Source organism: Sceloporus occidentalis, unplaced genomic scaffold (assembly GCF_023333645.1).
Source record: "Sceloporus occidentalis isolate IW3139 unplaced genomic scaffold, rSceOcc1.0.p SCAF_62, whole genome shotgun sequence".
In the NCBI taxonomy this organism is placed as follows: domain Eukaryota; kingdom Metazoa; phylum Chordata; class Lepidosauria; order Squamata; family Phrynosomatidae; genus Sceloporus; species Sceloporus occidentalis.
This window is the reverse complement of record NW_028317042.1, coordinates 2,341,353-2,355,138: the sequence shown is the minus strand read 5'-3', so window position 1 is coordinate 2,355,138 and position 13,786 is coordinate 2,341,353. Positions and strand designations below refer to the sequence as shown.

The 13,786-nt window shown below is 35.0% G+C and overlaps 1 protein-coding gene across 1 annotated transcript in view; it reads right to left on the bottom strand.

The window, feature by feature from the left end:
* The window catches only part of LOC149287293 (anoctamin-2-like), an 81,860-nt gene that overhangs the window by 57,866 nt on the left and 10,208 nt on the right, over window positions 1-13,786 (bottom strand). Inside the window, exons 2-7 of the mRNA XM_089493012.1 lie at window positions 9,287-9,385; window positions 8,972-9,126; window positions 6,938-6,992; window positions 6,695-6,746; window positions 2,969-3,024; window positions 2,650-2,691 (exon numbers count right to left, since the gene is read on the bottom strand). Of these exons, the coding sequence (XP_089349138.1) occupies window positions 2,650-2,691; window positions 2,969-3,024; window positions 6,695-6,746; window positions 6,938-6,992; window positions 8,972-9,126; window positions 9,287-9,385 (459 nt within the window). The remainder of the gene's footprint in view (window positions 1-2,649; window positions 2,692-2,968; window positions 3,025-6,694; window positions 6,747-6,937; window positions 6,993-8,971; window positions 9,127-9,286; window positions 9,386-13,786) is intronic.

The window sequence follows — 13,786 nt, the reverse complement described above, 5'->3', positions numbered from 1 at the left end:
ATAATTAAAGTCTATAGTTTCAGTGATGACGCTATAAAAAACAATAAACATTAATACTTATAATAATTTTAAATTATTTTTTCTACACACATAAAATAGAAAGGTTTAAAATTTAAAAAGTTAAACTGTAAAAAATCGTTGCTTTTCTTCATTTGGTAATCAACTGAGAGAAAGTATGTGTGAGTGAGAGTGAGAGTGTGTGAGAGAGTGTGTGTGAGTGAGTGTGAATATTTCAGGAGGCAAGAGCCCTGGAACAAGCTAACATGGCCCCCCAGGACAAAAGGTGCCAGCCCTCCCCTGTGTACCGACTTCACTCATCACAGATGTGTCGGTAGGATTTGATTTAACTCCAACTCCGTTGTAAACCTCTAAAACTGTTTTATACAAATAGCCTGGAAATACATTTCTGTCTGGTTCTAGCGCTTGTATAACATATACATCCTTTAGGGCCAAGTCACCTTTACAAAATGTACATCTGTCTCCACATTGCTAGATACAAATAATTTAATTTGCCCACTTTAGCATTATTTTATATTCAATTTATTTTATTTTATTAGCATTTTTAATAAAAAATAATACAGCAATTAAGCAGGGAGAGAATATAACTACCAAGGCTCCGTTATATCCTCTGACTAATTTAGCGTAACTTATTTTTTTATGATTTTTGTTTTAGACTTATATGTAGTGAATCTATATAAATTCAATGGGATAAATAAATATAGGGTAGCCTCAAACAAATAAATGCCCCCTCCCCATCCCATTCTTTCCAATCTGATTAGCGCTTTTCAGGAAATTAAACCCTGAAACTATTATGAAGATAGAAAACAGATGAATGCAAGAAAAAATGGCATAGCAGGTTCCACGAGTGTTCTGGCATGTGTGAATAATCAGTACTGTACTTCTGCAATAGAACCTTTTATGTTTTTAACACTTAACACTTCATAAAAGATCCTAACGGGCAGGATAAAAGGAAAAACAGCTCAGAAAACTGCACTTCGTGGTTAAAATATTTTTCCAGACATTAATATTTTAGTTGCACTTTGCACCCCTATTATGCCTCTATTTCTTTTGGATTAACTATGATTTTAGGAAGCTACCTAAACAAGGGCATATATATAACGATCTGTAGTAAGCTAAAGGTACATATATAATATAGACGTGTAAAAAAAGATCATAAACCCCCCCAAAATAACAAATAGCATTTATGCTATTATGTTATTTATTAACAGCTGTTAGGAATTCCACCCTCTTAAGCCTAAATTTCTTCTGGGGTCATTTTTTAAAATAAGCTTTTAATTGTATATAATCTAAAAAGTAGCATTTCAAGTTTTAATGCCGTGATAATAGTGATTATGGTTTCATTTGTTGCATACTTACAAAAACAGAACAAAATTAATGGAAAAAGGAACAGAATTCCGATTTGATATACCGTAGTATTCACATTTAGTGGATTTACCATAGGCATACCTGGGAACTCTTAGGGGTTGACCCTGAGTCTCAGGGTTTTTTACCCCAATCTCAGGGTGAAGGGCAGATTTTCAGGGTCACTCAGTCTAGAGATGACTTCCAATTCTAGACTGATGGCTTTCAGTATGTTATGGTTGCTATCCCTGCTCGAATGCAGGTGACTCAAGTTATTCTTCAAATAACCATGAGTCAAAGCTTCCATGAAGACAGGTAGTAGAACCATTTGGTAAGTCATTGTGTAAAATCTTTACTATGGGCTATTAGGAAATTAATGTTTTTAAGGGTGTCACTTCATTTAGAAAGTTCCCAGGCATGACCATGTTGGGCCACTATCATGAGACACTCATAGTAACCCTATGATTATGCCCAGTCAACCCCCTCCAAATACAACACTGTTGGGATTTTCTATTAATATTATTTTGATCATATGGCAGATAACAACAAATCAACCCCTTTTTCTTAAAAATTTTGATAAATGTAATATAAAGCATTTGAGGCATAAAAATCTCAAGGCATAATATCGCATTGGGGGACTTTTCTGTCAGTGACAACAGAAGAGGGGGACTCCGGAATCATTATTTCTGAGGACTTAAAGCAGACAATGAAAAAAAAGGTCACAAAAAACAAGCAGGGTGCTGGGTTGTAAAGCGAGGGGCATTGGTAGCCGAAAGATCACTGGTCAGACCCCACCTAGAGTATTGTGTAGAGTTATGGAGACCCCCATCCAGAAGGATAGTGACAATTTGGAGAGAGTTCAAAGGGGGGTGAATTTAATGGTGAACGGTCTGCAGGATAAAGATTATTAGCAAATAAACATTTAAATACATAAAGTCATTTAACAAGTTCTTTATTTTAAAGAAGGAAATATGCTGAAACAAAAGGTCATGGTCTAAAACTAGAGGGTCAGCGATTTAGATGTAATGTAAGGAGGCTTTACTTTACTGAGAGGGTGGTAGATATATGGAACAACGTTTCAGCAGAAGTGATAGAGGCTATACACAGTAAGAGAATTTATACCTATTGAGATAGGCATAAAGCTATCCTAAATCTAAGAGAATGACCATTTAGGACCTGAGTCTTACATCATGAAAAACAGGTAGACCGGATGACCATGTAAACTTTGTTCTACTTGTATTTGTTGTTATCTATTTAAATACATAGAAAACGTTCATCTTTTCTTACCATTCTGTCATTCATTTCACCATTGTTGTGGTCATAGTCACCCTGAAAACAGGACAAAATAGGATGAAAAATATGAAAATAGTTTATCTTCACGACTGATGTTTAAACAAAGAATAACAAGTTGCGTATATATACACAAAACAGAACAAGAAATCAACCCAATGAACAAAGTCAAAAATAACTTGGCGTTCCAATCCCATGCAGTTTCTTCTATCGGTCCAGGCCGCCATTTTTATTTCAACGTGGCATAGTTATAATTTATAAAAGACAAATAGTGGACCTTTGTTTCGAGTTGGATAGAAAGAAAATCATAACTTACATCATGAAGAGGATATGCAGATTCATAGACATTGTTTGCTATCAATGTGGTAATACCTTAAGAAAAAATACAGAGAAAAACATATATTCGATGATACAAATAATTCACAATATTGATCTTGATGCTATGCTGTACATGAAAAACATACATCACTGGATCTACATAGACTTTCTTCATCAAGTAAGACCATGTGCATTTCCTCAAGTTTAAAATATACTGAATTGGCCTATTTTTTTCCACTTTTTTTGCAAAAATATATATTTTTTTCATAAACAGTCCAAAAAAAAGTATTTTAGAACAATGAGGTAGATGGGAAATGCAATGGTTTTCCTGGCTGGATCTGAAGGCCTTTAGCCACAATCAATGGTTGGTTATCAATAGATGCTCGTTCCTTAAATAGTATGTCATGGAAGACATCTTTATATTATAAATAGGAACAAAATAGGATGGTGACTATTAAGAGACAAGACACAATTTAAAGAGGTGTGCATTGAACTGTTATAATTTACTAATTAATTTAGTGAACTGTTGAGAAACATTGGTACTTGTGAAGATTAAATGTGATGTGTGTGGTTCCTGAAATAATTTTTTTTAATAATATTTTTATGGTGGGAGGTAAATTCTAGGTTAACGCAACTCTTATGTCTCCAAGTTCTACTAAGTGACCTCTAGATCTCCAGGTAACGTTTAGCTCTGTTACCTTCTCCGTTGACCCATAAAGTCGGCATTTCACATTACAATAATTGAGGTCTCACTTTCGACAAAGAAAAATGCTCACAGCAACGTGGTAAAATTCAATACTCAAGAATTCCGTGTTCCGATACTGTAAATATTTTCAAGAGAAGGTACTATCAGCTCTGAAACCGATACAGGGCTATAATTAATTAATGGAAATTAAACACTGTTGATGTCAACTGACAAAAACAAAATCTGAAATTTTTAAGGTCACGAAGGACTTGATTACTTCTTTCTAGCCAACATTTTAAATAATAAAAGATTTTAGGTTTTTTTTTGGCTTTTTGCTTTCGATTTTAATAGTAACATAAAGCATAAGAATGAAAATATGACTTTAAAACGCAGCATCTGATTCAACCTTGTAGGTAGCATTGGATTACATTTCCAAGTATAAAGCCAGGTCCTTAACGGCATTTGGTGAGTTAGACACACAATTAGTATGTGTAAAGCCAGTAAAAATAAAGGCTGCAATAACAGTGAAATGATTTTGGAAAGCACTCACATTCTGACTTAGTAAATTTACCTGTGCTTATAACATTGTGTCAGCAAAAAAAAGAATATTGTTAGTCATCCAAGTACAACGAAAATTCTGGAAAAATCAATATATATATATAGGCCATAAAAATGCTAGACAGAGAAAAATATTCCTAGAAAAGCATTTTTCTTTAGACACATTTAAGGATGCATTGACAACATCCTAGGGGCTACTATAATAGAATTCACCAAGTAGATCCACAAGGAAGAAACAAGAGAGGAACTTGGAGGAACCCCTAATATCAATACTTCACTCATCCTGGACCCACTGCTGCTACACTGTTTAAAATCCTGGCCCACTTCTGGTCTGCTTATGATCTTCTGAACCTCAACTACCTTATATCTCTCACTGCCATTCACATCATCCTCTTGAGGCCATACATACCCTGTTTTCATTTTGCATTAAGACTACATACTATATATATTCCTCCCTCACCTACTCTTCCTCCAGTTTCAGCACATTTCTCTTTCATAAATTCTCTCTCCATCCACTCTTCACCTCTACAAGCCTTATCACCTTCTTTCATTCTCTTCATCTACTCTTAGTGGCCTCATAAACCTTGGCCTCCCTTTGTTCTTCACAATTTTCCCTGTGATGCTCTCAGCCTTGAACTGGGTTCTTGTACACTAAGTTGAGTCCTAAGCAATGTAGTCCATGCCAATTATTGAAACCTTCCAACTGCTATAATGTACTGTTCCAACTGTTAGATATGCTTACTCCAAATTCTCTTTTCAATCAATTCTAGCGTACTGTAGAACAGCGGGATTATAAGCAGTTAAAAGCAAATCTTGGTTAGTTGGTCTTCTGGTGTGCTGTCATACAATCTACTTTCATCCACAAGTCATGGAGTAATCTCATTGTGCATTGTTTACTTACACAGGGAATACACCTCTAACCTAATTTTGGAAGCGTATGTCTCTACTAATAGTAGATACATGTACAGTGTCCGGCGTGGACTTTGTCACATACTGGAAGCTGTCCATAAATAGAAAAGGCCTTCTACCAAAAATTCCTCATTAGTGGAAACCTTACAAAAAATTTAGAAGTCCTACCATGTCCATTTTAATGTTAACCTGGACATTATTTTTCTCTATGTATCTCACAAAAATGGACTGGTTTAGGGATTAGGAATTCAAGACTCACCTTCCCCATATCACCTGTTATTGACTTTAGCCACTGTTGTTATCTTAAGGTAAACCAGGTTAGCTCCCAAGTTCCCTAAAGTAACATTAAAAAACATGTGATCCCTCCTCCCCAAAAAAATCCTGATGCCTCACCTTTAACAAAGATATTGGCCATCTTTGGCTTCCAGAATGTTTTAAAGAGCCATTGCAGTACCCCACTGTGAGCAGCAGGTGTCACTACTCAGACAAGCGCTTCCGCCTATACATTTTCTTTATCTTGTCATTTATAAACAGAAATATGTTTACGGTTATTTATATTTCTGCCATTTAAACATTTGGTACTTTTAGTAGTGAAGTTTAATTTTTTTTGTTTGCATTGTGGTGTTGTGGTTGTTGGAAGGATAATATCTAGCAGTTCATTTTCACAGTGTTTGGAGACACATGAAGTATTTAAAAATGTAAGTTTTTAGTTTTCTATTAGTATTTTAACGGTATCAGTAATAATCAGTGCCCAAATGTGTTCTTTGAGGGCTAAAATCTTTGCAGGTCCTTTCTCTAAAGTTAGAGTTATCAGTTGTGTTATTGGCTTAACTAAACCAACAGCATTCAACTAGGTCAACAAAAAAACTGGTCTTGTCTCAAAAAGTTAAGTGCTGCTGAGGTTTTTTGCTGAAATTTTCACATGAAACTTCCTAGCAGCCGAATAATCACTGCTTTCAAGCTGGTTGTCGTATCAACCAATGCATTTAAGTCTAACAGGGCCAGACTGGTAATCACGAGACTGCCCTGGGACTTTAACTCCAGCGGCCAACTGATGATGTCTGCCTAGAGTTGCAGATCTAGTGAACTGATGGCCAGCGAGTCACCAGACATTTGCCCGGTGTGTCAAATGGCCATGCTGGGCATGAAGTCTAATATTTAGTTCAGTCATTCTATGTGTTCATAAATAGAAAGGCCTTTTTGCCCAAAATTCTTCATTAGTGAAATGCAAGGCTTAACAACTATGACTAGTCTATTTAAAAGTCCTACCATGACCCTTTTAATGTTAATCTGGACATGGTTTTCCTCTATGAGCCTCACACAACTAAATGGTCTATTTGTGAATAGACCCTTTAATTTAAAAAAAAATTCAATTGACTTTTAAAAGATTATGAGGAAAAATATTTCTCAATAATTTCTTAAACAGTAGAGATAACATATTTTAGCTAATAATATTTTTATATAATGGCTTGCACCCCAGTACCCCTTTTATCAGAAAATAATATTTGTATAAAGCACTTTAAAAAGAAATAAACAGTCAAAAGTCAAAACAGCAGTATATATCACACTTACCCATACTGTATTTGGCCTTTGTGCAAGACGTTCTCTTTAAAATCTCATGTACCTTGGAGAAATGAACAAACTTGATCAATATATTGACAAAATCGGCAAATTCTGTTAAATGTGCAATTTGTACGAATCCGAATTTACTAGCCTAGTATCTATCTCTTCCAACTATCTACATAGTTCCCCTGATACCCGCCATAGTAACATCCATGTCATCACAGAGCATAAAACATTCAAACAAATACTTACTATTCGGCTGCGTGTAGCATTGTCAAAAAATGTGTCCTTGTCTTTAATGTTGTATCTGAAAAACATATATTTGGTACAATTAAAGTTTGTAGAGTTTTTTCGATTGTTTTATAGTGTTACTGTAAAAGGAACAACATCATAACCCATATCTCCAATATTTACGCAATTAAAGAAGTCCTATAATAACTGCATTCTCCTGAACGATTGGACCTATTAATATAATTAGTTGAAGGGGATATTCTCATACAGGTGAAGACGAAAATATCTTCTCGGTGAGTAGAGACCAATGTAAATATGTAACATTCTGCATAAAATGTGGGTTCCTTTAAGTAGGCCACTCAACCCATCGCATGCACATTAATGCAAACCATAGCTACGTGGTGCCGTTATATTTTTGTGGTATCCCCCTCGCAAACGCATGGGAGGATTCTGCAGGATCTCCACTCATGCATTTGCCCCGTTACCCGCCCCTCGGCTATTAACCGTGGAGTAAGTGTGTTTGGGTGAGTTCAATGGAAGCTGTTTCCTGCCACTCATTGGCTACTTCAAGAATCCAATCAGTGGCCAAAAATGAGGAGGCGTTCCATGCAGCTCTGAAGCTGCTGCTTCTCCTATGGTTAGTAATTGTTTTTTGTTTGTTTTATTGTGTACATTTCTATGTCTATTATATACATTAATTGTTCAGGGGGCTGCTTGTGACACGGGAGTGTACCTTTAACCAAGCTGTAAAAACAAAACTTAAGTATTAAGAATTGTAATTAAAAATGAAAAAAATGTCAGTCTTGCTATCCGTTGATCTATCTAGTACCTCAAATGTATGAAACAAATTGGTGGAACTTCCTATTAATATTTCACACTCTCAAAAAAAAAGAAAAAGAAAATAAGCCAAGTGTTCTTGAGAAATATAATTTTGTCCGCATTTCTGGTTCAGGACACCTGCATATCACAGAGATTCTAGGATTTTATTCACAACAGATTACCCGTCTTCCAAGCTTGTATCCATAAGGGATATTTAAAGGGCTACTTGTTAAAAAACCTTTTCTGCATAAGAAAATAGAAAATAGAATTTTATCTTTGTTATTTGGAGAAAAAAACCGCTGGTTGTTAAGGGTACCTAGTTGAACAAAAAAGTTTTATCAGATTGAGTAATTGATTGATTGAAAAAATATTTGGTAAAAGATAGCCAGTAATTATTTGTTGAAACACGCTATATATATACTATTTATGGATGGATATTTCAGCTCTCTCACTATGGGTAAAAATGTTCCTCCTTTAAGGTCCAAATTGGCCCTGTTTAATCCTTACTTTGATTTATGGCATTCAAAAAATCTTTCGTGTGTTAACAATGGCCAGCTCAAGGGGTGGTCAAAATCTTTTAAACATCCCCAGCGTACCCCCACGCACATAAGGAAAGCCTCTGAGCAAGCTAAGGGTGTGACGTTTGAGCTGTGAGGTGTGATGGAGCGAGTATGTGTAAGTGAGTTGAAATGTTTAACATTTGTGTAAATCCCCTGTTTAGTAAATAACAGATAGAGATGATTGCTATTACTCATTTGTCAGGCAGCTAAGTAACTTAACAATAGATTGTGAGCTCTCTCTCTGTACTAGTATGTCTTAACATGTGTTAACTTTGTTGTACATCTTATGTATTGTCAATTTTATGTTAATTTAATATACATTTTTAATAATAGCACTACAGAATCTGCTGGTGCTCTGTAACAATAAATCGTAACGTAATTCACATTTTTTTCCTATTTCTCTCTATCTTCTCTTGAAATATAAAAAAAGAGTCAAACTACCGGGTAGAGAAATTGAAATTTCACATTGGAACCGGTCTGATGTCATCTTTACAGCGGTTTGGAAGCCACATAAATTAAAGCAATTTCATTTGCTTCTATGTGAAAGAATCCAACTAGTTAGGTTCCATTTAGCATACTTTTTGAATTATACTAACTGAAACCACTCTGAGCTTCACTTCATTTGGATGACACCGCTGGCTAAAGCTGTTGGGACGAAGAAGCACTCGATACTCACAGATGCATTTTGTCTCTGGAAAAGGGATAAGATAAGTGTTTCATCTTTGTATTTTCACTTTGTTGTGGCACTTTGGGTTGTAAAGGCTTTGTACATTTATTCCATATTGCATATAATTTTACAAGGATTCCGTGTTCTTGCTTTACTTCATACATCTGAAAAGTTATGCCAAAAACAAAATCAGTAAGTATGATATAAACACGAAAGGTTCTTATTTTGGCAATGCTGACATACTGTATATATATAGGTTTTTTGTTTTTTTTTAAATTGGTTTAAACTGCTGTTTCAGTTTAAATATCAAAATCTGTAACATACCTTTTTGGTGGGCACCTTTATTTTAAGGAATTCTGCTTCACGACTTAGTACATGCCATGGTGCGTGAATCCTCACAAAATTTAGCCCTTGGCTCTTATTCTGAAAACAAGACCATAACACAAAAACAGAGTCAGTATTTAACTTTCTTAAAAAAAATAATAAAACAAAAAAAAATAAAAAAATTTAAAAAATATATATATATATAAATATATATAATTAAATCTAAGAGTATGCTAATCAAGATATGGAAAATGTTTGTAAATATTTTGTATTGTTAAAAAAAAAATTCGAATATTTGAGTGCCAATTGTTAAATAAATAAATAAAGGTCATTAAAATGTCACACTATTTTGACGTACTTTACGCAAAAGTGTCAGCCCTGATTCCCCCACTACTAGCCACAGATTATATTTAGCCATTGGGAATATTCAGTGAAACCTATTGTTCAGCAGCAAAGTCAGATGTATATCTGTATGTACAGCAGGGGCAACCACGAAGACACAATGGGTCAGGTTAACAAACATCCGAATAATACTTTTATTCAGGTAATGAAAAAAGTATCAGAAAAAAAGGTAAACCGGCCAACACTGTTCTATGCACTGTTCACATATTTAAAGAAAACACTTCAGCTTCACCCTCCCAGTAATTAGTTCCTTTTCATAAACATGAACTACGTTATGCTCTGGGGTATCACTGCTGAGTAAGAAGAAGTCTCCAAGAGAGTGCCGGAGAAGTCCCAGTATGATGTTTTGTATTCACGCAGAGATGTAAAGGTGGATAGGTTTTGGATTTACGCACACCTGGCCATTCTATCCAGAAAATCCTTCTTGCAAAACAGTTCATTTCCTCATTTTTTTTGTACACCTTGTACATGTTATAGAGTTTTATTTTTTTTATTTTTCTTTCTTTTTTTTTATTTTAAACATATATAAAAAAGTAAAAAAAAAATAAAAAAAATGTACAAAGACAAGTCAATACAGAGCAAAACATCATATAGAGTTTTAAAGACCAATACACGCATTTTAGGGACCTCACATAAGCGGAAAACATGTTATTTAAATTCATTAATGAACATGAATTCATTAAACACGCAATATCTTATAAAGATTGCTTATTTATATATTTAAAAAATCACTATTTTCAATTATTAATTATTTATATATTTTTTTAAGTATCTGTATTTTATATAATAAAAATGCAAAACAAAAAATCTAAATAAAACAAAAAATATTAAAATTGTAGATACATATTTTTTCTCTATTTTTATGCTTTATGTTTTTTTTATATTTTTAAGGTTTTTTTAGGGAGTTTTCAACATCTTTTGATGATAACATTTCTAATTATAATTTTATAGATTTTTGCTTTTGGTTTTTTTTAATAATTGCAAAATATAAATATCTCACAAGCAAGGATATAGAGATATCTGTATTTTCTAAAGTTACCAAGTCTACAGATGTCCTTCAACCCTCGCCAGTACCCCTGGCGCATATGTCACAACTAATGGGCTAAGAAGGACACTTGTCTTTTGGTGAGGTGGCTAGAAGGCAGGCTTTATCGAGACTATGTGACCTATTGATTACTATTATTATTTATTGTTTTATATAGCACCATCAAATTCTGTAGCGCTGTACAATGGGTTACGTAACTGCATAACGCATGTAGAGGACGCATACTGTATTTTAGTTACACAATACAACTTAAAAACACATTATCTGTTATCGATGCATGCATTATAAGGCTGTAGAAGGCTGTGATCCATCTACACCCAGCAAACATGCTGAGAAATTCTAGAAAAGAAGGACAGCAGGGCAGGAAATAGGAACAGAGGGATTTGGGTCCCCCCCCTAAAGAGATACGCTTGGAAGGTATGCAGGGTCTGCACTAATATATTTATTGTATTTTGTCGTGATTTGTTATGACTTGTAAATCGTTTGGATGTCGGCCATGTTATTATTATTATTATTATTATTATCCTTTTTTTTATATAGCGCCAACAGTTTACGCAGCGCTTAATACAATCCATATATTCAAGGGATATGACAAGACAAGAATTGACAGACTAAGACAAACCGATACATTTGGTGGAGAGAGATGTTGACTGATTTATGGCCTCGAGCGTCTAAATTTCCTGTTGACAAGTAAATTCATCATTCGGGGTTATTAGATTAGATTAGTTGTGTTCTAGACAAAATGCTTTGGATTTCCCAAAGCTAACCAAGTATCTGTCCCGACACGTATGCAAAACAATCGTAATCGTTTCTTCAAAAATGTAATTGTCTTCGCTTGTTGGATTTTTTAATATGAAGTCTGTAGAACTCCTTGCCCAACATATAATAGAGATTTATCTATGTGTACACAAGAAATAATTGTGTTATTTCATGGTAGCCGGCCTCTGGCTACCTATCGTTTACCACCATATTATTATAGCTTTCCATGAGAAACAGTTTATTATAAAAACATTATAAAACAAAACTAATGCGGTAAATATGTTCTCATTTATGTTCTGGAGTCTGGATTTCCCATCTTCCATAAATAAATAAATAAAATATTCGCCGCGTTGCTTATTAATATTTACGGCCTGCTCAGGGTAATAATAGATTTCTATTTATATCGGCCAGTCCGCAAAAGACTTAAAAACGTATTTGACCTAAAACATTTGTACCTGTTTATCCCATTGCTTATTCTGTTAAAACGCTTAAGCAGTACGCCGGACAAATATGGTCCTGTTATTTTGTTTTACTGCTTGTAAAATTTGTGGTTTTTAAAAAAAAAAAAATTACAAACAGGATTACAAAAGCTATATTATGTGTTCATTTTGTAAAATCTGTATATCGCTTTGTCCAAATCACCCAAGGAGCATCTTACTTAAATAATTTTCTGAGAATTATTTTATTCTCTACAAGCAAGACTTTCAGAGGCGATGTTGTCCACAAAGCATTTTGGCCGCATTTTGGCCGCATTTTGGCCTAACCATGAAGCAGCTCTGCGTCGTCCCACCAAACAGGCTTCTGGCACCCAGTGATACCCGTTCATCATTTGGAGGTATCTGCCACCATGACACCGAGTCTAACAGCTTGCTGATTGTCAATGTTTCGTTTTTAAGTCTAATATTGTGATGGATCTATGGGAGTCAAGCCTCAGCCAGGGCAGCATGTCTACCCTCACTTCAGAACCATCATGCCAAAAGAGTCCTTCTCCTCTGTCTTCTCTGCATGGACTCAAGCCAGCTGCTCTTTGCTCTTTTTTGGGCGGGTGTAATATTTGTACCTGGACCTTAAGAAAAGCCAGGCCTGGAATAAATTCTAAAATGTATCTGGTTTCCAAAGGACAGCAGTGAGGCTGTGAGCAGTGGCTTTGCTGGTTGGTATGAATGAATGATCTGAGGGCTCCTACAAACCCATTAACCATCAACAATACCAGACCTCGTCATATGATCAGGTCCACCGATACCGTCAAATTGTGTGCCACTGAAACAGAAAGCTGGATTTTGTTTGTCAGGTTCCTTATCTATTTCAGATGAGATGCGTTTGTAAACCCTTTTACCAAAGAGAAGATTTTTTTGGAGTGGGCAGGACACTTTTATCAACATCTCTAATCAGATGTGAAAATGTTCATCAATTTCTCGAATAACAGAGCAGTCAACCTCAGAGCACCAACAAACCAGTCTAGAGTTTATCTTTAAATAACATGGAGACATTTACAGTTTTTGGAATGTTTCGGGAAGCTGAGTTAGATTGTTCTTTCTGTGCTGTATTAGTTAATGATTAATCAAACAGGGCTATTTAGGCAGATTATGGAAAACACTTGCATATTTTACGACTTTGTAATTTTTAAAGAACTTCATTATATTTCAGACTAAAAAGTCAGGTTCAAAAACTTTACTTCAAAACCAATTACAAAGTGTTTTTATGGTATTTTAAGTTAATTCTGCCAAAAAAGGACCAAGTGGTGCCAGAACTTTTGTTATTTGAATTAAGCCTTGCAAGATATCAAACGAGGTCCCAGAGGAGTAATTTCTAAATGTATTTGTGTGTGGGGGATATCAGAACCTAATTATGGACTTACTGACTTGTCAATTACAAACTTTGTAGTTCAGATAACTTCACGCTTATCCACCCGTTGAAAACCATCCCACAATGTGTTTGTTCCTGATCACAAAATCATAAAAATATATAGTTTTTATATTATTGATAGTATTCTAGTTGAGGGAAGCAAATGTGGTGAGTTAAAATCTTACCTGGGAACTCGCAGGGTTTGCCCCTGAGTCTCCGAGTTTTTGCCCCAGTCTCAGGGTTTCAGTGCGAAGGGGCAGATTCTCAAGGTCACGGAATCTGCCGGCGCTTTATAAATATATGTAATGTAATAGTGTGGCACTGACTCCTTCATATTCTATACCACTGTAATCATATATAAGACTCCCAACTTGTGCTTTTGCTTCAAGCATGTTATGATTGATACCCCTGCTTGAATGCAGGTGACTCAATTAAGTGTATCTTTAAAT